Source organism: Vigna unguiculata, chromosome 3, assembly GCF_037176805.1.
Source record: "Vigna unguiculata cultivar grain cowpea cultivar isolate G323 ecotype 2 chromosome 3, ASM3717680v1, whole genome shotgun sequence".
In the NCBI taxonomy this organism is placed as follows: domain Eukaryota; kingdom Viridiplantae; phylum Streptophyta; class Magnoliopsida; order Fabales; family Fabaceae; genus Vigna; species Vigna unguiculata.
In genome coordinates, this window is record NC_140794.1 from 36,758,652 (window position 1) to 36,776,926 (window position 18,275).

At 37.0% G+C, this 18,275-nt stretch overlaps 1 protein-coding gene and 1 non-coding gene across 2 annotated transcripts; one reads left to right on the forward strand and one right to left on the reverse strand.

Moving 5' to 3' along the window:
* Positions 1–755: 755 nt before the first annotated feature.
* On the reverse strand, positions 756–862 carry LOC114180041 (small nucleolar RNA R71). The gene has a single exon (XR_003603617.1). It is a non-coding gene; the product is annotated as a small nucleolar RNA R71 (small nucleolar RNA).
* Positions 863–2,469: 1,607 nt separating this feature from the next.
* On the forward strand, positions 2,470–5,062 carry LOC146887804 (uncharacterized). Its single transcript, XM_085670408.1, has 4 exons — positions 2,470–2,930; positions 3,330–3,825; positions 4,137–4,441; positions 4,843–5,062. Exons 1-4 carry the CDS (start codon positions 2,470–2,472, stop codon positions 5,060–5,062), a joined length of 1,482 nt encoding a protein of 493 aa, XP_085526534.1.
* The last annotated feature ends 13,213 nt before the right edge of the window (positions 5,063–18,275 follow it).

An 18,275-nucleotide genomic window follows, 5' to 3' on the forward strand; every position in this document is an offset into this window, starting at 1 on the left:
AAAGAGCCAACTATGGTGTGTGCAAGGCTAATTTCGTTCTAGCACAAAAGGAGACAAAGAATGTGTCTCATATGTCTCCAAAAAGTGGCCAAAGTGTGCTAAAAACAAAGGAGACCAAAGGTACATAGGTACACTTGTTTTATGCCTTTTACTTTATGCTTTATGCCTTTGCTTTACTCTCTCATCCACATCATTTATGCTCCCCAATCATCATGCGCCACCTAGCATTGCTTTCTTACTCCTAATTAACCTACAAAGCAAATAAACATAGATTAGCATGTTGGCTTAAGTCAAGTCAACTATAGTCAACAAGTCAAACCTAGTCAAAGGTCAACAAGTCAACTAAAGTTGATTCAACTAAGTCAACTTAGGGAATCAAAAATAACAAACACAAATGAAAGGGATGAAGGATTAGTGAACTTCCTTTCTAAACATGCTTAGTCTTCTTAAGCATGTGCCTTCATCCTTGGTTGGGGTCAATCCTTCATCACTTTCCTCTGTTTAATCAATTCTCATCAATTCACTGAATGGATAATGAAGATCCATATACTCATCTCTATACATTCTATGAATTGATAGGAACCATGGGCTTTCAAGAAGGAGATCTTGAGCATGTATACATGCAGTTGTTTCCTTTTTCTTTGGCAGGTAAAGCAAAGGAATGGCATAAGTCACATCCAAATCAGAATTTGAACAGCTGGAAGGATGTTGAGGAGAAATTCTTAAACAAATTCTTTCCACCATCTCGCTACATCAAAGCCAAAGCTGATATTTTGACGTTTAGGCAAGGACTAGATGAGCCATTCTATGAAGCTTGGGAGCGATTCAATTCTTTATTGAGGAAATGCCCAAATCATGAATTTGAAGATATTGCTCAACTGAACATATTCTGTAACGGTCTAAGGCCTGATACCAAGATAATATTAGATGCAGTAGCAGGTGGAACAATGATGAGTGTAGATGCAGAGCAAGCAATAAGAATCATTGATGCATTAGCATCCACAGATCATCAAGCTCAGCATAACATGCAAACTGTTCAAAGGAAAGGAGTGCTTGACCTTAGTACTATAGATGCGATCTTAGCTTAGAATAAAATTCTGACTCAACAGATTGAAGCACTGACGAAGTAGATGTCTAAATTACCCGAGTAGTTGCAAGTTATGCAATCTTCTCCCAGTCAATAACTCATGAGATGTGACTTCTGTGGAGACGATCATCCAAATGGTCATTGTTCTTATCAAATTAGCTCACAAGGAGAAGTTCAATATGTGAGTAACCAAGGAAGACCAGGAAATTTCTCCAACAATAATAACTTTTCACAAGGGTGGAGAAACGATCAAACTCAGAATTTTGGATGGAAGCAAGATGTTGGTCCTTCAAACAGACAACCTCCTTATCAACAGCAACAACAACATTATCCTTCCGTGCATGACATAACAACTAAATTGCAGGATACTCTAGAAAAGTTTATGCAAGCTTCTTTGACTAATTAGAAAAATACAGAAGCTTCAATCAGGAATCTTGAAACACAGGTTGGATAGTTGGCAAAACAATTATCAGATCAGCAGGCAAGTCAATTTTCAGCCAACACACAGACTAATCCGAAGGAGCATTGTAAATCAATTACCACCAGAAGTGGTAAAATTGTGGGAAGAGGGATTGGAGACAACTTGGGAGGGAGAGGGAGAGGAAGAACAAAATAAAAGAGAGTTTGTAAATAAAAGAGAGGAAAAAGAAGAAAAAAATAAAAGTGAGGAGAAAAAGAGGGAGAAGGGTGAGAAACAGGTACCATAGTTGAAGAGCCTACCATACCCTCAAAATCCTTCCAAAAAAGATAAGGAAAGGCAGTTTGCTAGATAAATGGACATTTTCAAGCGACTGCAGATTAATATCCCTTTCGTGGAGGCTATGGAGCAGATGTCGACATATGAAAAATTCATGAAAGAGCTCCTAACAAAGAAGAGAAGATTTTCTGAAGGGACAGCAGAGCTTGAAGTAGGGTGTAGTGCTATAATTTAGAAATCATTACCTCAGAAATCTAAGGACCTTGGGAGCTTCACAATTCCAGTTATAATTGGAACATTGCCAGTGGGAAAATCATTGCTTGATTTGGGTGCCAGTATAAATTTGATGCCTTTGTCTATGCTACGGAGAATAGGAGATCTAGAAGTGAGGCCTACACGGATGACATTACAGCTAGTTGATAGATCTATGAAGTATCCATATAGTGTGGCAGAGGATGTCTTTGTTAAAGTTGATAAATAAATGTTCCCAATTGATTTTGTGGTGATGGATATTGAGGAAGACACTGAAGTTCCTCTAATACTGGGAAGACCTTTTATGAAGACGGCCAAGGTCATGATTGACGTTGATGATGGCAAACAGAAGGTCAGGGTGCAAGATGATGAAGTCAACTTTAATGTATTGGAAGCAATGCAGCACCCGACGACCAAATAACAATACTTCAAGATGGATGTGATAATTGAAATCTTTCTATCATCCAGGAAGCAATTGACAAAGGCAAGCCCATTGGAAAAAGCTTTAATTGGTGTTTGTGATGATCTGAGGGATGATGAAGAAAAGAAAGTCGATGAATACTTGGCACATTTGAATTCAACAAAAGAAATTGCATCAAATGAAATACAAATTGAGAAATTGCAGCAAGAAAATAGAACTGAAAGTCAGAAGTTGTTGCTAAAGGTATTACCTCCCCATTTAAAATATGTTTTTCTTGCAGATGGAGGTAACAAACCAGTGGTGATCAATAGTGCTTTAACGGTTTCTGAAGAAGAAAAACTGATTTCAGTCCGTAAAGCCAATGAGGGTGCAATATGTTGGACTTTATCTGATCTTAAAGGAATTAGTCCATCCTACTGTATGCACAAAATTCACATGGAACAAGATTACAAGCCTGTAGCACAGCCTCAACGGTGATTGAATCCAACCATGAAAGAGGTGGTCAAGAAATAAGTAATGAAATTACTTGATGCATGTATGATCTATCCAATCTCCGACAGTGCCTAGGTCAGCCCAGTCCAGGTAGTTCCAAAAAAGGGAGGTATGACTGTTGTTTGTAATGACAAAAATGAATTAATTCCTACAAGAACAGTCACATGTTGGAGAATGTGTATAGATTATAGAAAATTAAATCAGGCCCTTAGGAAAGATCATTTTCCTTTACCTTTCATGGATCAAATGCTAGAAAGGTTAGTAGGGCAAGCTTTCTATTGTTTTCTGGATGGATATTCTGGTTATAATCAAATTGCAGTAGATCCAGAAGACCAAGAAAAAATTGCTTTTACTTGTCCCTTTGGTGTGTTTACTTACAGGAAAATATCGTTTGGAGTGTGTAACGCACCAACAACCTTTCAACGATGCATGCTTGCAATTTTCTCTGACTTGGTGGAAAAATGCATAGAAGTCTTTATGGACGACTTTTCTGTATTTGATGCTTCATTTGATCAATGCTTGGAAAACTTAAACACCGTGTTGAAGCGGTGTGTTAATACCAATATGGTCTTGAACTGGGAAAAATGCCATTTTATGGTAACTAAAGGTGTGGTGTTGGGCCACAAAATCTCTACTAAAGGTATTGAAGTTGACAAAGCTAAAGTGGAGATCATTGAAAAGCTGCCACCACCCAAAATTGTGAAGGGTATCAGGAGTTTTCTAGACCATGCTGGTTTCTACAGAATATTCATTAAAGATTTCTCCAGAATTGCCAAACCACTCAGCAATCTGCTCAACAAGGATACACCTTTTAAATTTGATGTTGAATGTTTATATGCATTTGAATTGTTAAAACAGAAATTGATTTCAACTCATGTGATAATTGTTCCTGATTGGAATTTAGGTTTTGAGTTAATGTGTGATGCAAGTGACTATGCCATTTAGGAAAAAGAAAATCCAAAGTTTTTCATGCTATACATTATGCCAGTAAAGTCCTTAATGAAGCTCAAATTAAACATACAACAACCGAAAAGGAATTGCTAGCTATAGTTTATGCATTGGAAAAATTTAGAGCATAGTTGATTGGTTCATCTATCACTGTATATACTGATCATGCTGCAATTAAATATTTGTTAACCAAATCTAATTCAAACCCAAGACTCATAAGATGGATTTTATTGTTGCAGGAATTTGATTTGGTGATCAAGGACAAATGGGGAAGTGAAAACTTTGTAGCTGATCATTTGTCCAAATTGGTGAATACTAAGGTGACCAACACTCAATCAGAGGTGCAGGAGGAGTTTCCTGATGAAAAATTGATGATGGTGCAAGAAAGGCCATGGTTTGTTGACATGGCCAATTTCAAAGCTGCAGGAGTCATACTTGAAGTTTTTAATTGGCACCAGAAGAAGAAATTCCTGAGAGATGCACACAAATATGTGTGGGATGATCCTCATTTCTTTAAAATTAGAGTTGATCAACTGTTGAGAAGGTGTGTATCCAATGAAGAGGCAAAGAGCATTTTGTGGCATTGTCACAGTTCCCCATATGGAGGGCATTTTAATGGAAATAGAACAATTGCAAAGGTCCTCCAATCTAGATTTTATTGGCCCACCTTATGCAAAGACGCACACAAATATGTGGAACACTACAATAGCTATCAGAGAATAGGGGAATCTCAAAAAGACATGAAATGCCACTGAATATCATTTTAGAGGTTGAAGCCTTTGATTGTTGGGGAATCGATTTTGTAGGACCACTGCCATCTTCTTTCTCAAATGAATACATTTTGGTGGCAGTTGATTATGTGACAAAGTGGGTTGAAGTAGTGGCAGCTTCTAAGGCTGATGCCAAAACTGTAATCAAATTCCTCAAGTGAAACATCTTTTGCAGGTTTGGTACTCCAAAAGTGTTGATTAGTGATGGTGGTTCACACTTTTGCAATGCTCAACTTCAGAAATGTTTGGAACATTATGAAGAGTGGCATAAAATTGCATCACCTTATCATCCACAAACCAATGGACAAGCGGAGGTGTCAAATAGGGAAATCAAGCGTATTCTAGAGAAGACAGTGGCATCTTCAAAGAAAAGATTGGTCAATGAAGTTGGATGACGTACTCTGGGCCTACAGAATTGCTTATAAGTCTCCCACTAGTTTATCCCCATTCTTGCTGGTATATGGCAAGTCATGTCGCTTACACGTTGAATTGGAACACAAGGCATTCTGGGCCTTGAAATTTTTGAATTTTGATCCAAAGGTAGTAGGAGAAAAAAGAAAATTACAGCTGGAAGAATTGGAAGAAATTAGACTCAACGCTTATGAGTCCTCTAAGATCTATAAGGAAAAGATGAAAGCTTATCATGACAAGAAAATTCTCAAAAGAGAATTTTATTCTGGCCAATCAGTGTTATTGTTCAATTCCAGGTTGAGATTATTCCCTAGAAACCTCGAATCAAAGTGGTCAGGACCGTTTCTTGTCAAACATGTGAAACCCTATGGAGCCGTTGAGTTAGAGGATCCTGAATCACAAAGAAGCTGGGTTATAAATGGGCAAAGGTTGAAGCCCTACTTTGGTGGTGAGATTGATAGGCTTGCCACAATCATTCAACTGGACGAACCTTAATGAAACAGGCGCCAGACTCGTGACATTAAACAAGCGCTTCTTGGAAGGCAACCCAGTGTTTTAATTATCTTCTTGCACTTCAATTTCATGTTGTGTGATTAAATGTGTTTGTGTATGTAATTATGTGTTTGTGTTATAGTTCTATGTTTGTGTGTAAAAAGGTGAGTTTTTAGCATCCAATTATCTTAATAAGGCAAACCATGCACTTTTGGTGTTTTCAAACAAAGTTGGTGTTTTAAGCATGGGAACGAGTTTTGGTGCCAGAATTGAATTCATTGAATGCTAAAAATTACCTTGTTTTGGCCAAATTGTGAAATTTGAGTTTAAAAGATTGATTTTGAGTTTGTTGATGTGAAACCTTTTGGAATGATAGAGAATTGATTGAAGTACGATTTTATGTGTGTTTTTGAGTTATTTGAACTAAAAGGATCATGAATTGAGTGAGTGAGAACAAAATATTGAAAAGTGGCAAAATCAATGTGTTCCAAAATTGCACGAAAATCTCGCCCAAGCTAAACATGTCTCGCTTGGGCGAGATATGCAGAACTTGAGCCATCCCTTTTTTCTGATATACTCGCTTAAGTGAGTAATGGCTCGCCTGGGCGAGAATGCCCTGTACCAAGACAGTTTTAGGCGAAATAGTCTCGCCTGCGCGAGACTCTTTAATGTTTCTGCACACGTTCATCTTGCTTAAGTGAGACTATGTCGCTTGAGCGAGAAATCGCGTTAAGTGAGAGGCAAGGGCAGAACTCACTCATTTTTCTTTCCTTAAACCATCGCTCACAACACTCACTCACATTCTCCCTTTTCCACTCTCTGGGCGCACCTTCGCTCACTCATTTCTCTGTATTTTAACTCACAAATATCTTCCTCCCTTTGCTAATTTCCCTCTAAAGGTAAGTTCTACTTCTTTTCTCTTCATTTTCACTATGCATAGTCACGTTTTTGTACTCTTGCAAACCCTAGGTAGTACCCATGCTCTGTTTTGATCTGTTTTGTGTTTCCATTATGGGTTTTAGTGTGAATTGATGCTGAAATTGAATAATGTGGGTTGCCTATGGATGAATTGATTCAAAATTTTTACAGTTTGAAAGTGCACCCAATGTGTTTGATGAAATGTCATGCTGAATTTGTTTTTGTTTGTTCTTGGTTGGCTCGTGAATGGATTCTAGAAACTATTATTGCATTGTAATTAACTAACTTGGCAAGACTTTGGTGGGTTAATTTTCATCCTTGCAGGTCAATGGCTAGAACAAAGACAACATCTCGACTTCCTTCCACTGAACCCAACAAAGGGAAGAGGAGAAGATGTGCAAGTAGTCCTTCTCTTGAAAGGCCAAAAAATAATTTGTTTAGAGAACCCCAAAGACAAAAATGGTATGAATATGATATATTCTTGGCTGAACCGCTTCCTAAATTTGATCCAGAGATTGTTAAAGAATTTTATGCCAATGCATATTCTGAGGACAATCCTGGAGAAAAGAGGTCTAAAGCTAGGGGGAGGTGGGTCAATTATGATTGAGCAGCCATCAGTGAATTCCTTGGTAATCCACTACCACTAGAACCAGGGCAACACTGTGATTTCACAAGAAAAAGGAGGAGTCAGGAACCTTGTGATGAAAATGAAGTGGCACTCCTCATATGCGCTCCCAAACAATCCTATCAAGTCGGGCCCACTAGAAATCCTCTCAGAATTCTAAGAGGGGATATGAAAACCTTAGCCCAAGTCTGGACCACATTCTTACTTGCAAACATAGTGCCCATCGGCCACGTGTCAGACTTAAATGTTCCTATATGTCATCTCCTTTATTGCATAATGAGGGAAGATCTCACTGTTGACATGGCCACCATTATATCTAAAGAAATCCAAAAATTTGTGAGGTATGAAGTCAACACAAGGAATGAAAAGGAAACAAGTGTTTTGGGTTTTTCGGCTTTAATCACAGCTCTTTGCCAAGATCAAGGGGTGGAGGCGAAGTTAACTGAAAAGATACGACCTTCAATCACCAAGAAATTCATTGAACATTTTTGTACCCACCCAGAGGACTTGAAGCATCCAGAAGAGCCCCAACTGGACCAACAAGTTGCAGAACACCCAGCAATGGAAGAACCACAAATAGGGCCCACACAACAACCTCAGCTCAACATGAACAATGAATTGCTTGAGTAGATGAGATATCTGAGGTTGCAGATGAAGCACATCCACCAGCAAAATGCTTCCATTCATAGAGGACAACTCCACCTTCAGGAGTACCTCTATCACAATGTTCGCAAACCATACCCAAGCATGACTCCACTATATTTCTTGACTTATCTATAGTGGCCTAGGGACATTTCTATTTTCCTGGGGGAAGTGGACCTACTACAGGTGAGGGACCATCAAGAGCTACGAACAAAGATGACTTTGTTGCTGACACAGATGGAGTGGACATTGAGGAGGAGATTGATTCACTACACCATTCCACCCTTCAGAACTCTATAAATACGATTTCATTGTTATTTTTTTTAGTATTTTGCATTATTTATGTAATTAGTACTATTTTGCTTTAGTTGTTTTGGCTAGAATGCTATATTATCTAGTTAATTAACTGTTTTACTTTTTGGCTTAGTATTTTGTGCATAATACTTAGAGACAACTCAAATTTTTGGGAATGATTTTGAAAATCTTTCTTGAGGGAATTGGTTAAAGAGAAATATGATTTCAGTAAGTATCCTGAGTCTAGAACAACTGAGTGAACTGAACATAGAGGATAAAGAGGAAAATTTTGGCTAAGTTTATAATTAAACATGATTAAGATATTTGTGCTGGATAATTAGTCAAGACAATCAGTTGTAACAACAAGTGAGATACCAAGGAAATAAACCAAAAAACCCAGTGAGTGTGTGAATCCATAAATAGTTTGAGTGTTTACACTGTTTGTTGACAAGTTGATATTGCTTGATTTTTCATTTGATGACATCACATTTGAAGCATGGTAAGGATTAAAGCAATTTTGTTAAATTTATAACTTAGTGCCAAATAGCCAACCTGTAAATAATCATCCTTTGTTGATAGCCCATTTGAGCTTAATTGTTTGAATTGTGCACTTTAACCTTAACTTGAATTACTATCCTTTCCCTTTGCACACTTAGGGATAGAGAGCATATGTGCATTTTATTCAACTGTAAGAGTAATTGGTTGGTGGAATTGCACTCAAAGAAAAAAAGGGCTAAGTATTATAATTCACTCTTTAATATTGTGTAGGAATGTATATATCTACTAAAAAAACAAAAAGAGATGAGAGTGAATTATGAATGAAAAAGAAACAAGTTGTGTATTGAGGTCTGAATTGTGATGAATGGAAAGTAGAAATGGATTGGGTTTGAATTGTAGCTATGCTCTCTTTTCTAAGTTGTGCTTTTGTGATCTTGAAAACCCATAATTCTTGAAAGCCTAGCCTCATTACAACCTTGAAAAGACCTTAAGATCCATGTTAATTGTGTGTTTGTGGTTGGATTGAAAATGACTGGCAATTTTGATTTGTTCAATTTTAGTGGAAAATGAGAGAAACACATGCCTGTGAGATTTAAGAGAATTTCCTTGGTTAGAATCATTTGTTTGTACAATTGGTTTTCCTAAAAAATTTGCTGCACTCTTATCCTAATGATGTTTGACAATTGGATTCACCATTTGCTTCTGATTTTGATTTTGTAGTTTGGTATGCAAAAGTTGTTTGGTAAGGAACTGAGAAAATGATTTCTCAATAACCAATTTCAGAGTTTTAGTTTTGAGTGGCTGTTACATCTTATTACTTTGCTTGAGGACAACCAAGATGCTAGGTTGGGTGGAGTTTATAAGTGCTAAAAATCATAAAAGATTCATAGAGAACTTTGGCACTTTTGTTTGTAATTCGTGTTATCTCATATTGATTCTCCCTAAATCTAAGATAAATGAGTTTCAATTACATGCTTCCAAGTTTTGACTTAAAGAAATAACTTGATCCCTATTTTGTGTAATTTTCAGGTAAATTAAAGTAGAAGGAGGAAAGAACACAAGAAGAGTGAAAGGAGAAATAAGGAAACAAATAAGAAACTCTGCAGGGTCGCTCAAACTAAAGCAATCTCGCCTAAGTGAGAGCTTGGGCCGCCAATCTCGCCTGAGTGAAGAATGATCTCGCCTAAGCGAGAGCTTGTGCAATTGAGATCATCTTTTGCCGCCATTCTCGCTCAAGCGAGATTTGATGCTGCCAATCTCGCCTAAGCTAGAGTTCGTGAAGGAGCCTCTACAATTGTGTGATTCTCGTTCAAGCTAGAATTGGGTTGCCTAAGCGAGACCCTTTCTTCATGCTACAGTACTCTATCTCACCCAAGCGAGATTCAGTAGCCCAAGTGAGAGTTCATGCTGTATATATATTGTGAAAGTTCAGAAAGGAAGACAATTGGGGATTTTTGGAGAAGAACTACAGAGTTGTTGGAGAACTGCGATCAGGACCAGAACAAAGTTCATATTTTCTTCTTTTTGTTCTTTAGTTCGTAGGTTTTGATGGCTGCCATGAGTGGCTAATCTTCCTCTGTGGGATTGAATGTAATCTACTCAAACTTGGATGTAATCTAGTGATATTTATATATAGCATTTCTGTTTTTACTCAATATTGGTATTATTGTTATGTTCTTATTGCTTGATTCTATCTGATCAATAGATGTTTTCATTTTGATTTTTAGATGTGACTGGAAATTATTTTTGAAAATCTGATTTGAACAATGATACATGATATACTGTGATGCTAGGAATAGATCTCAATATATCAATTGCTTTTAACACTCGATCGTAATGTTGGATAGTTTGCTGAATATGTGAGGAATCAATATTCAGGGAACTAATCATATGAATTTTTTACGCGAGGGATCGATATAAATTATTTTTGAGTGTGCATCAATAATGGTATTTTCAGATGTTATGCATTATATTCATCTAGATTACAGACAAGAGAGATAGATGAAATTCAATCCCAGTTTCTTTTATTGCATTTTTCTAAATTTCTGCTTTTACTATATTCTGTTTATGCAAATTAGTTTAACTACAAATCATGTATTAAATTAAAATTTCTGTATATATATGCTGATCGAGATAATTATTTATTTTAACTGAATTCGTTCCTCATGGGTTCGACACTCTACTTAAAAATCATTATACTATAGTTGACTTGGTACACTTGCCAAGTGACCAACACTCGGTGTGGTTCAGGATCGTCATAGGGATTTCAGAGCAATTGATGGAATCATGCCCATAACCTTCAAAGAGATCTCGGATTAGCTTCAGATCGTAGAATAGGAATTCTTTTATAATTTCTGTATTGTTTTTGTTTGGGCTTTGTCGGACCTTTTGTTGTGTTGGGCCTTTTGGTGTTTCGATCCATAATATATAAGCCCTTGTGAGACACATTTGTATTCATATTTGAGTTTTATGAAAAAATGAGTTTTCTCTCAAGTCTCGAGGTTCTCCTCAGAACCACTGATCCTTATCTTTGAATCTCCAATTTAAAGTGGCGGGTCTTCCTCACTTATCTTGGAATCTCCTCCAAGTGGCGTGATTTCCTCCCGTTCCGCAAAAATCCTCAATTAACGTCCTCCATTTCCCCCTTTTCGTTTTAGGGTTCATAGTCATTTTCGTTCTAGACGAATTTCACCCCAAATCCGTGAGGATCCTTCATCATCTGGTAATCAGAGCTCGGTTAGTTGTACTTTTGATATTGGTTTTAGATTTTCTCGTTTGTGCTTCCAAAATTGTTTGTGGTGCATTCGTTTGTTCACGGTTCTTGTTCGTTCTTCGGGGTTTTGTCATTTTTCTTCATTTGTTCTCATTCATCATTATGTTTGGGTCATATTCGTAGCTCTTCATCTGGCTTGCTTTTGAATTGGTGAATGGAGGTGGTTGTTTATCCATAACGGCACAATTTTGTGGCTTTCAAAATGACAGTGTCCCAATGGTCGTTCCATGGTGTTTAGTGGTCGTGAATTGTCACAGGTAGTTGTTCTCGGTTCAGTTGTGGGTTTCTAAACCTCGACAATGAATGGACTTTGTTCTTGGTTCATCTTTTATTGGAAGTTTTGGTAGACGCGCAACACTAGAGGATTGGATTGTGTTTATTGTAGTTGAGTAGAGCAGAGTTAAGAATGCATACAAGGTGTTTGCGAAAATGACTCACCAAAGAATTTTGAAGATTTTTGTCTCGTATTAAATTGGTGAAGCTCCAAACAATTGGATACTAGTGCATAGTAGAAACTTCGTGCTTGAGGATTTGTTGGCCCTATCTTGAAGCAACAAAGGTCTTGGCAAAGTGGATGTGCTACCATCATTCAAAGTCAGTTTTGGTTCAATTGTTGAAACAACAAATCTAGCCGTGAATGTGCAACCAACGTGAAATCGAAATTGGAAGATGCTGGAACCATCACAGAATGATGAATTGGTGTAGAAAAATATTTGGAGCGGTGCCTTTAATTCTCAATGCAGCCACCTAAATTCATGACAACAACGGTACCTTTTAGAGCAATAGTTTTTTTTTTTGTTGAAGGAGGTGATCATCTAAAGCTGGTCTAATCCAAAATTTGCAAGTGAAGATTGGATTTGAAGCAAAATCAGTTGTGGTTGGCTCCTTGCTATATCTGGTGCAGAATTTGCAATGGTGCTGGAGTAGTTTGATGCATTCGATGGCAGCCAGCTTAAGTCTTATTCGGTGCACACCAAATTGCAATTGAAGTTGATTCATTCGGTGGTAGATGAAACTAAAATTTTCTCTGACAAAGTAAGCACGTTGTACACATTGTTTTCTAGAATCATCAAAAGCCACATGAAGTATTGGCATTGGTGGCAGCGTTTTAATCTAATTTAAAGGGGGCTGGTCTAGTTAATGAGTGGTTGTGTGAAGTTGCTGGCTAAGTTAAATAGTTAGAGGCATAAACAAAAATTTTGTCTAAAGCAGTGCAGTTCGAGCAACAAATTTCATTAGCAGGCTGATCCATTTCTTATGGCAGCGAAAGGGATCAATTTTTTTTTTGTTTCCATTTACTATGGGCAGTTGCAACTGTTATGTCATAATTTTCTTTATCTATTCGGTGCAAATTACAACAACTAAATTTGATTTTTGCAGTGGCAATTGGACAACAGCTTCATTGGTGCAAACTTTTTGTTTCAAGCATTGGTAGCAACTACTTTTAATTTCTCGCGGTGCAGGAGATTAGTGCAGCAAATTTAGCTCATCACCTGATCTTGTGTTTTTAGTATTGCACTTGGTTTTGCTTGGTGCTAGTCTATGCGGTGGTAGATGTCAAAGACGTGCAAACAATTGTTGCCCTTTGGTGCAACAAGCTGAAATGTGAAATAGTGGCAGCAAGCTAATTTTGTTTAGTGTAGTGGCAGCAACTTGAAATCCAATCGGTGCAGCTAATTGGTGGACGTTTATTGTGGTGGAGTTGGAGACGTGCTGCTTGATTCAGTAGCAACAAAACCTTTGTCTTTAAGTCCACATGGTAGTGCAATTTGGCAAGGCTTTTAGTGTAGCAGAGTTGGGTTGCAATCCCACTAGGTGCAATTGATTTAGAACAAGCCAACTAGTGTACGTGGCAGCAACGCAAAATTGGATTGAACAACAAGCCTTTCTTTATTTCAGTTAGTGAACTTGGTTTGACACGTTATTTTGGTTGGACCACGTGACTTGAGTGGCAGGAACAGTTTGGGCTGTTGTGTTGGGTGGTTGTCCTGGCTATTTTTGGTGCTAATTTGAAGCTTGAACAGCAGCCATTTAATGTAGTGTTATTCACCTTTTACTGCTGCTTTGTCCTACCATCGTGGATGCTATCATAGGGTGATTTTTGGTGCTGTTTTGGGGTATTGTTTGGTGCAAAATTGTGGCACTTTAGTCATGTTTCTGGTTGAATTTCTGATGCACTTTTTGCATTTTGCTTTGCTTAGTTCTTACCATTTAGAGTTAGTAATTGTTCATTATTGCTTTGCTTGAGTCTCTTGTCCATCATTTCTCTTTGAGTTTGATTTTCCTTGGTTTCTTGTGTTGTGGGGCAATGGACCTTGAGCTAAATTGTTGGAAGTATTGCTTGTGGGAGTTTGAATTAATCATCACATTTTAGCTTGATTATTTTGTTTCACATTTCTAGTAGTAATTCTAAATACACTGTTTAGATTACTCTTGTCTTTGATAACTTTATCTACATTTCTTTTGCTAACCACTTACTATGTTTTCTGTTATTTCTTGTTCCCTCTCTTTCACAGCAAGAATTAGGAATTTTGAGCACTCTAGAATGTTCCATACACGTTCGACCTTGATAGAAGATATCAAATTCATTGTGTCCATAATCATCAGGTTGAATAGAAAGCTTGACAATCTTAGAAGGGAGCAACATGAAGATAGACGATCATTGCCAAAAGACAAAACAAGTGCTATTAGGTGCACAAAGTGTGAAGGTTATGGACACGAAAATTATCAATGTCCTAATTGGAACGCCAAGTACATGACTCTTCAAAAACTCTAAGATTACATTGTATACTTGAAAGAGGTGAAGAGGAGTGTTAGAAAAAAGCTCGAAGTCAAACAAAGACAACAAACACAAAGGGAGAGAGAGAATGCAGAAAGAACACTAAAGGAAATGTTGGAAAAAGCAAGACAAGTGGAAAATTTGGAGGGGGAACAAAAGAAGAAATCGCTAATAGAAATAAAAGAGAACAAGCTAAGAGAGAAAAAGAAGAAAGAGCGACGAGAAAAGGAAGAAGAAGAACAAAGAGAGAAACACGAGAAAGAGTTTGTCCTCATACCCTTGACATGCATGGTTGAGATGAAATCCTTAAAGGGGGATGATAATGCATTAAATTGTTGTTCCCGTTCACATCATCATTTTGCATTTTCATTAGGAACACTTACTAACCCCTCCCCTTTTGTCTTAATGCCTAGGGAAGACTTATACATTAGAGGGCAATGGCATAAGAACTGGGGTGAAGAAAAGATGATAGAAAAAAGGCAGCAACAACATGGGCAAAACATGAACCCGACTTTAATCATATGCTTGTGTGTTTGTCCTATCATGAAAATCCTAAGGGATTTCAGGGACACTCTTTTTCTATTCTAATTACTAGGGGTTGTTTTCCTTTTTGTTTCTTTATGGATAGTATAGTTGTGTTGAAACTCTTTGATGTGTTGTGCAGGTTTATCTTTGATCCTGGAGGACAATCTCCAAGCACCTTGATAATAAGAGATTGAGTTCTTCCATGATTCCAATCTCATTTTTTTCTTTATAGCATTTTATTTCTGTCTTTAGACTATTCTGGTTTTGTGTGCTTTCAACACTTATGTTTGTGTGTTTGGTTATAGGTAATAAAGAACTAAAATTCGAGGTCGAATTTTCTCCAACGTAGAGGCAATGATGGAGGCGTGGTTCAGGATCGTCATAGGGATTTTAGAGCAATTGATGGAATCATGCCCAAGACCTTCAAAGAGATCTCGGATTAGCTTTAGATCGTAGAATAGGAACTCTTTTATAATTTCTGTAATGTTTTTGTTTGGGCTTTATCGGACCTTTTGTTGTGTTTGGCCTTTTGGTGTTTCGACCCATAGTATATAAACCCTTGTGAGACACATTTGTATTCAGATTTGAGTTTTATGAAAAAATGAGTTTTCTCTCAAGTCTCGAGGTTCTCCTCAGAACCATTGATCCTTATCTTTGAATATCCGATTCAAAGTGGCAGGTCTTCATCACTTATCTTGGAATCTCCTCCAAGTGGCGTGATTTCCTCCCGTTCCGCAAAAATCCCCAATCGACGTCCTCCATGTCCCCCTTTTCGTTTTAGGGTTCATAGTCATTTTCGTTCTAGACAAATTTCACCCCAAATCTGAGAGGATCCTTCATCAACTCGTCATTTATTTGCATTTGGGTCACCATATATGTTTGATAGGTTTTGTGTCATTTTATTTGAAGACTAGTCAAGCAAGTTAAATAGTTTGGATTCATAAGTAACTAATTGTAATTACATTGTTGGTCTATAAAAAGTACATGTAAGTGGATATGTACAAAAACGATTAATTTTGCAAGTTTTGTTAGACTTGTACAAAACGTGTTCTCCAGCTCCTCACTTATTTGTACTTGGATCCCCATATATGATTGATAGGTTTTGTTCCATTGGTTTTGGAGTCCAGTTAAGCCAATTAATTACCACTAAGTTTCAACCAGTAATAGGTTCAACAAAACAAACATTTTAGCAAATTGTTTTGCTAACACTATCCTCCCTGAAAAAGAAAAAACTGAAAATTGTTATACAAAGAACATCCCATTTTCATTTTACAGACAACTAAAGATTCCAACCATAAATACTTGGCTTTGCAAATATGCATTCCAAGTACTGATTTAACATTTGACCATTAAAAACACCTTATTTACTTACAAAATTACTGAAGCACTAGAACTTGGCTTTTTAAAGCAAAAACCAACATTATATTTCGTAAATTTGGCAAGAATTGTTCAATAGTTCATTTTTGCTCCAAAGGCAAAGCTGAGAGTGCCCATCGTCCCCGAAAAATTAATACTAAGGGAGTGGGTTAAACCAAGAAGAAGCATAGAGACACCAAGAAGAAGCCAAAAAAAAAAAAAAAATCTACGCTACATTTGAACCAACACTGCTCTCTCCTTTCCAAGCTCACAATCAAGGTTGGGGAGAATGAGGTGAATGGTTGGGAAGAAGTTACGGTCAAAAGGTGTCGAGGAACTTTCAAAAATTGGAGCGCTTCTTCATTATTGACTTGCTCTGTTGTATCCATACAAAGAGACTGCAAAACAAGTTGAGTTTGAATTGTTCCAAAAGAAAAAAAAATTAAAAAGCCACGTGAGGGAGTAACAAAGTAGTCAAATTTTGGTAGTCATTACCTCATTTTCCAAAAAATATATACCTTGAACAAAACGATTGGTCCCCAGCAACGGCGCCAAATTTGATAGAGGCCGTACCCCACCAAATTAAAACATATTAAATGTAGTATATGAAAGTGAACTAAGTCGTTTCCTAACGACCAATGTTTTCATTCAAAGCCAAATTTCCAGAGGAACACAACACAGTAACACAAGGGGGGGGGGTTTGGCAGATTCACACAAAATTGCTAAATTCTAATAGAAACAGCGAAACTTAGTTAAACACAGGATTCAAAATGTATTAGTTCCTTAATTCCACTGAAAATGCACCAATCACAGGTTACTAAATCAATTCTCTTATCCAATTTACTCTCATGAAATCCGAATTAATTAACTATGTGAAAATTAACATAGCTTCATTATTCCATTAAGCATAACACACATCCTTCTTTCAATTTCGAACACACACACACACAGATTAAGCAATTGTGGCAGAACCCGAACTCACTAAGCATGACAAGGGTTCTGAAATTGTGGAAAACATGGACCCATGATTAAGCATCACAAATTCCATTTCATTCAAAGCTACGAAATTGAATAGGATGAAGAGAAAATAGGAATTAGAGTGCACTGCAAAACATCAACCTCATGCTTTCAATTCAGTTTCTTCAAGGAACCAATACGAAAAACTTAGCTAGACATCAAAATGGAATAATCAAGCACTTTAAACCTGAAACAGAACATAAATATTAAAAACCCTAACTTATGAAATCTGAAAATCGCAAATTAAGAGCTAAAAGAGAGATTTCAAAGCTTTAATGGAATGCAAAATGGTGTTATCATATATAAATGCGAAAACCCCATGAATGGGTGCTGTTCCAGTTGTATAAAACCCATAAAACGAACTGCCCAAGCAAGAAAACGAATTCAAAACGTAAAACCCTCAATGGGTGCTGTCAAATATGCATAAAAGCGGTAAAAATGAGCCAAAAACGTGAAAAACCGCAAGGGGCACGTCCATGGAAGCTTGGAGAACGAAAATGGAGGTTTTGAAGAGAGGTTGAAGATGATGGAGCGGCTGGTCCCTTTTCATGCAGACCTAATTCGTTGTCATATCACCCCTGCCACTCATATTGACAAAACTGCCACTCTGCCACTCATATTTACAAAAATGCCACTCTAGGCCTCAAATGTTGACCCATTGACTTTGCTGACGTGGAAATGACATGGAAATGATGTGGCAATGATGTGGAAACTCTCTTCAACTAAATATAAATGTCCAAGCTCCAAAATTGCTTCACCCAAAAACCTAAAAATAATTAAAAACAAAAATTAGGCCAAATAATGTGAAATTAGTCCAAATTCGGAACAGTGGCCTAATAAAGCCCAACAGATTGAAAACACTCTAATGATGAACAATTAAGCACTAATCAACTGTCTAATGCGTGCACAAAGGCTAGTGGAATGGAAGAAAATAATGACTCATCAATATACCTCAAATCAAATTAAATGAAATGGGATTGCTTTATAGTGTGTATGGATACAAAATTTTAACATCGTAATATTCTTTCTAAAGAATTTGAAATTAAAAAATAAGATATTTAAGTAAATAATTTCAAAAGAAATTGGATTTCTTAATATTAGATAATTTTATTTTCACTTAAAATAGTGAGAATTTAAAGTTTTTCATATTATTAAATTTTGTCTCGACTCTTTGTATTGTCTCTTCCGTGTGATTTTGTTGAGTGTTATTGAGTATTAAGATCGTAAATGACATTTTGTTGATATTTGATTAGATTTTTTTTATTTATGTTAATAGGA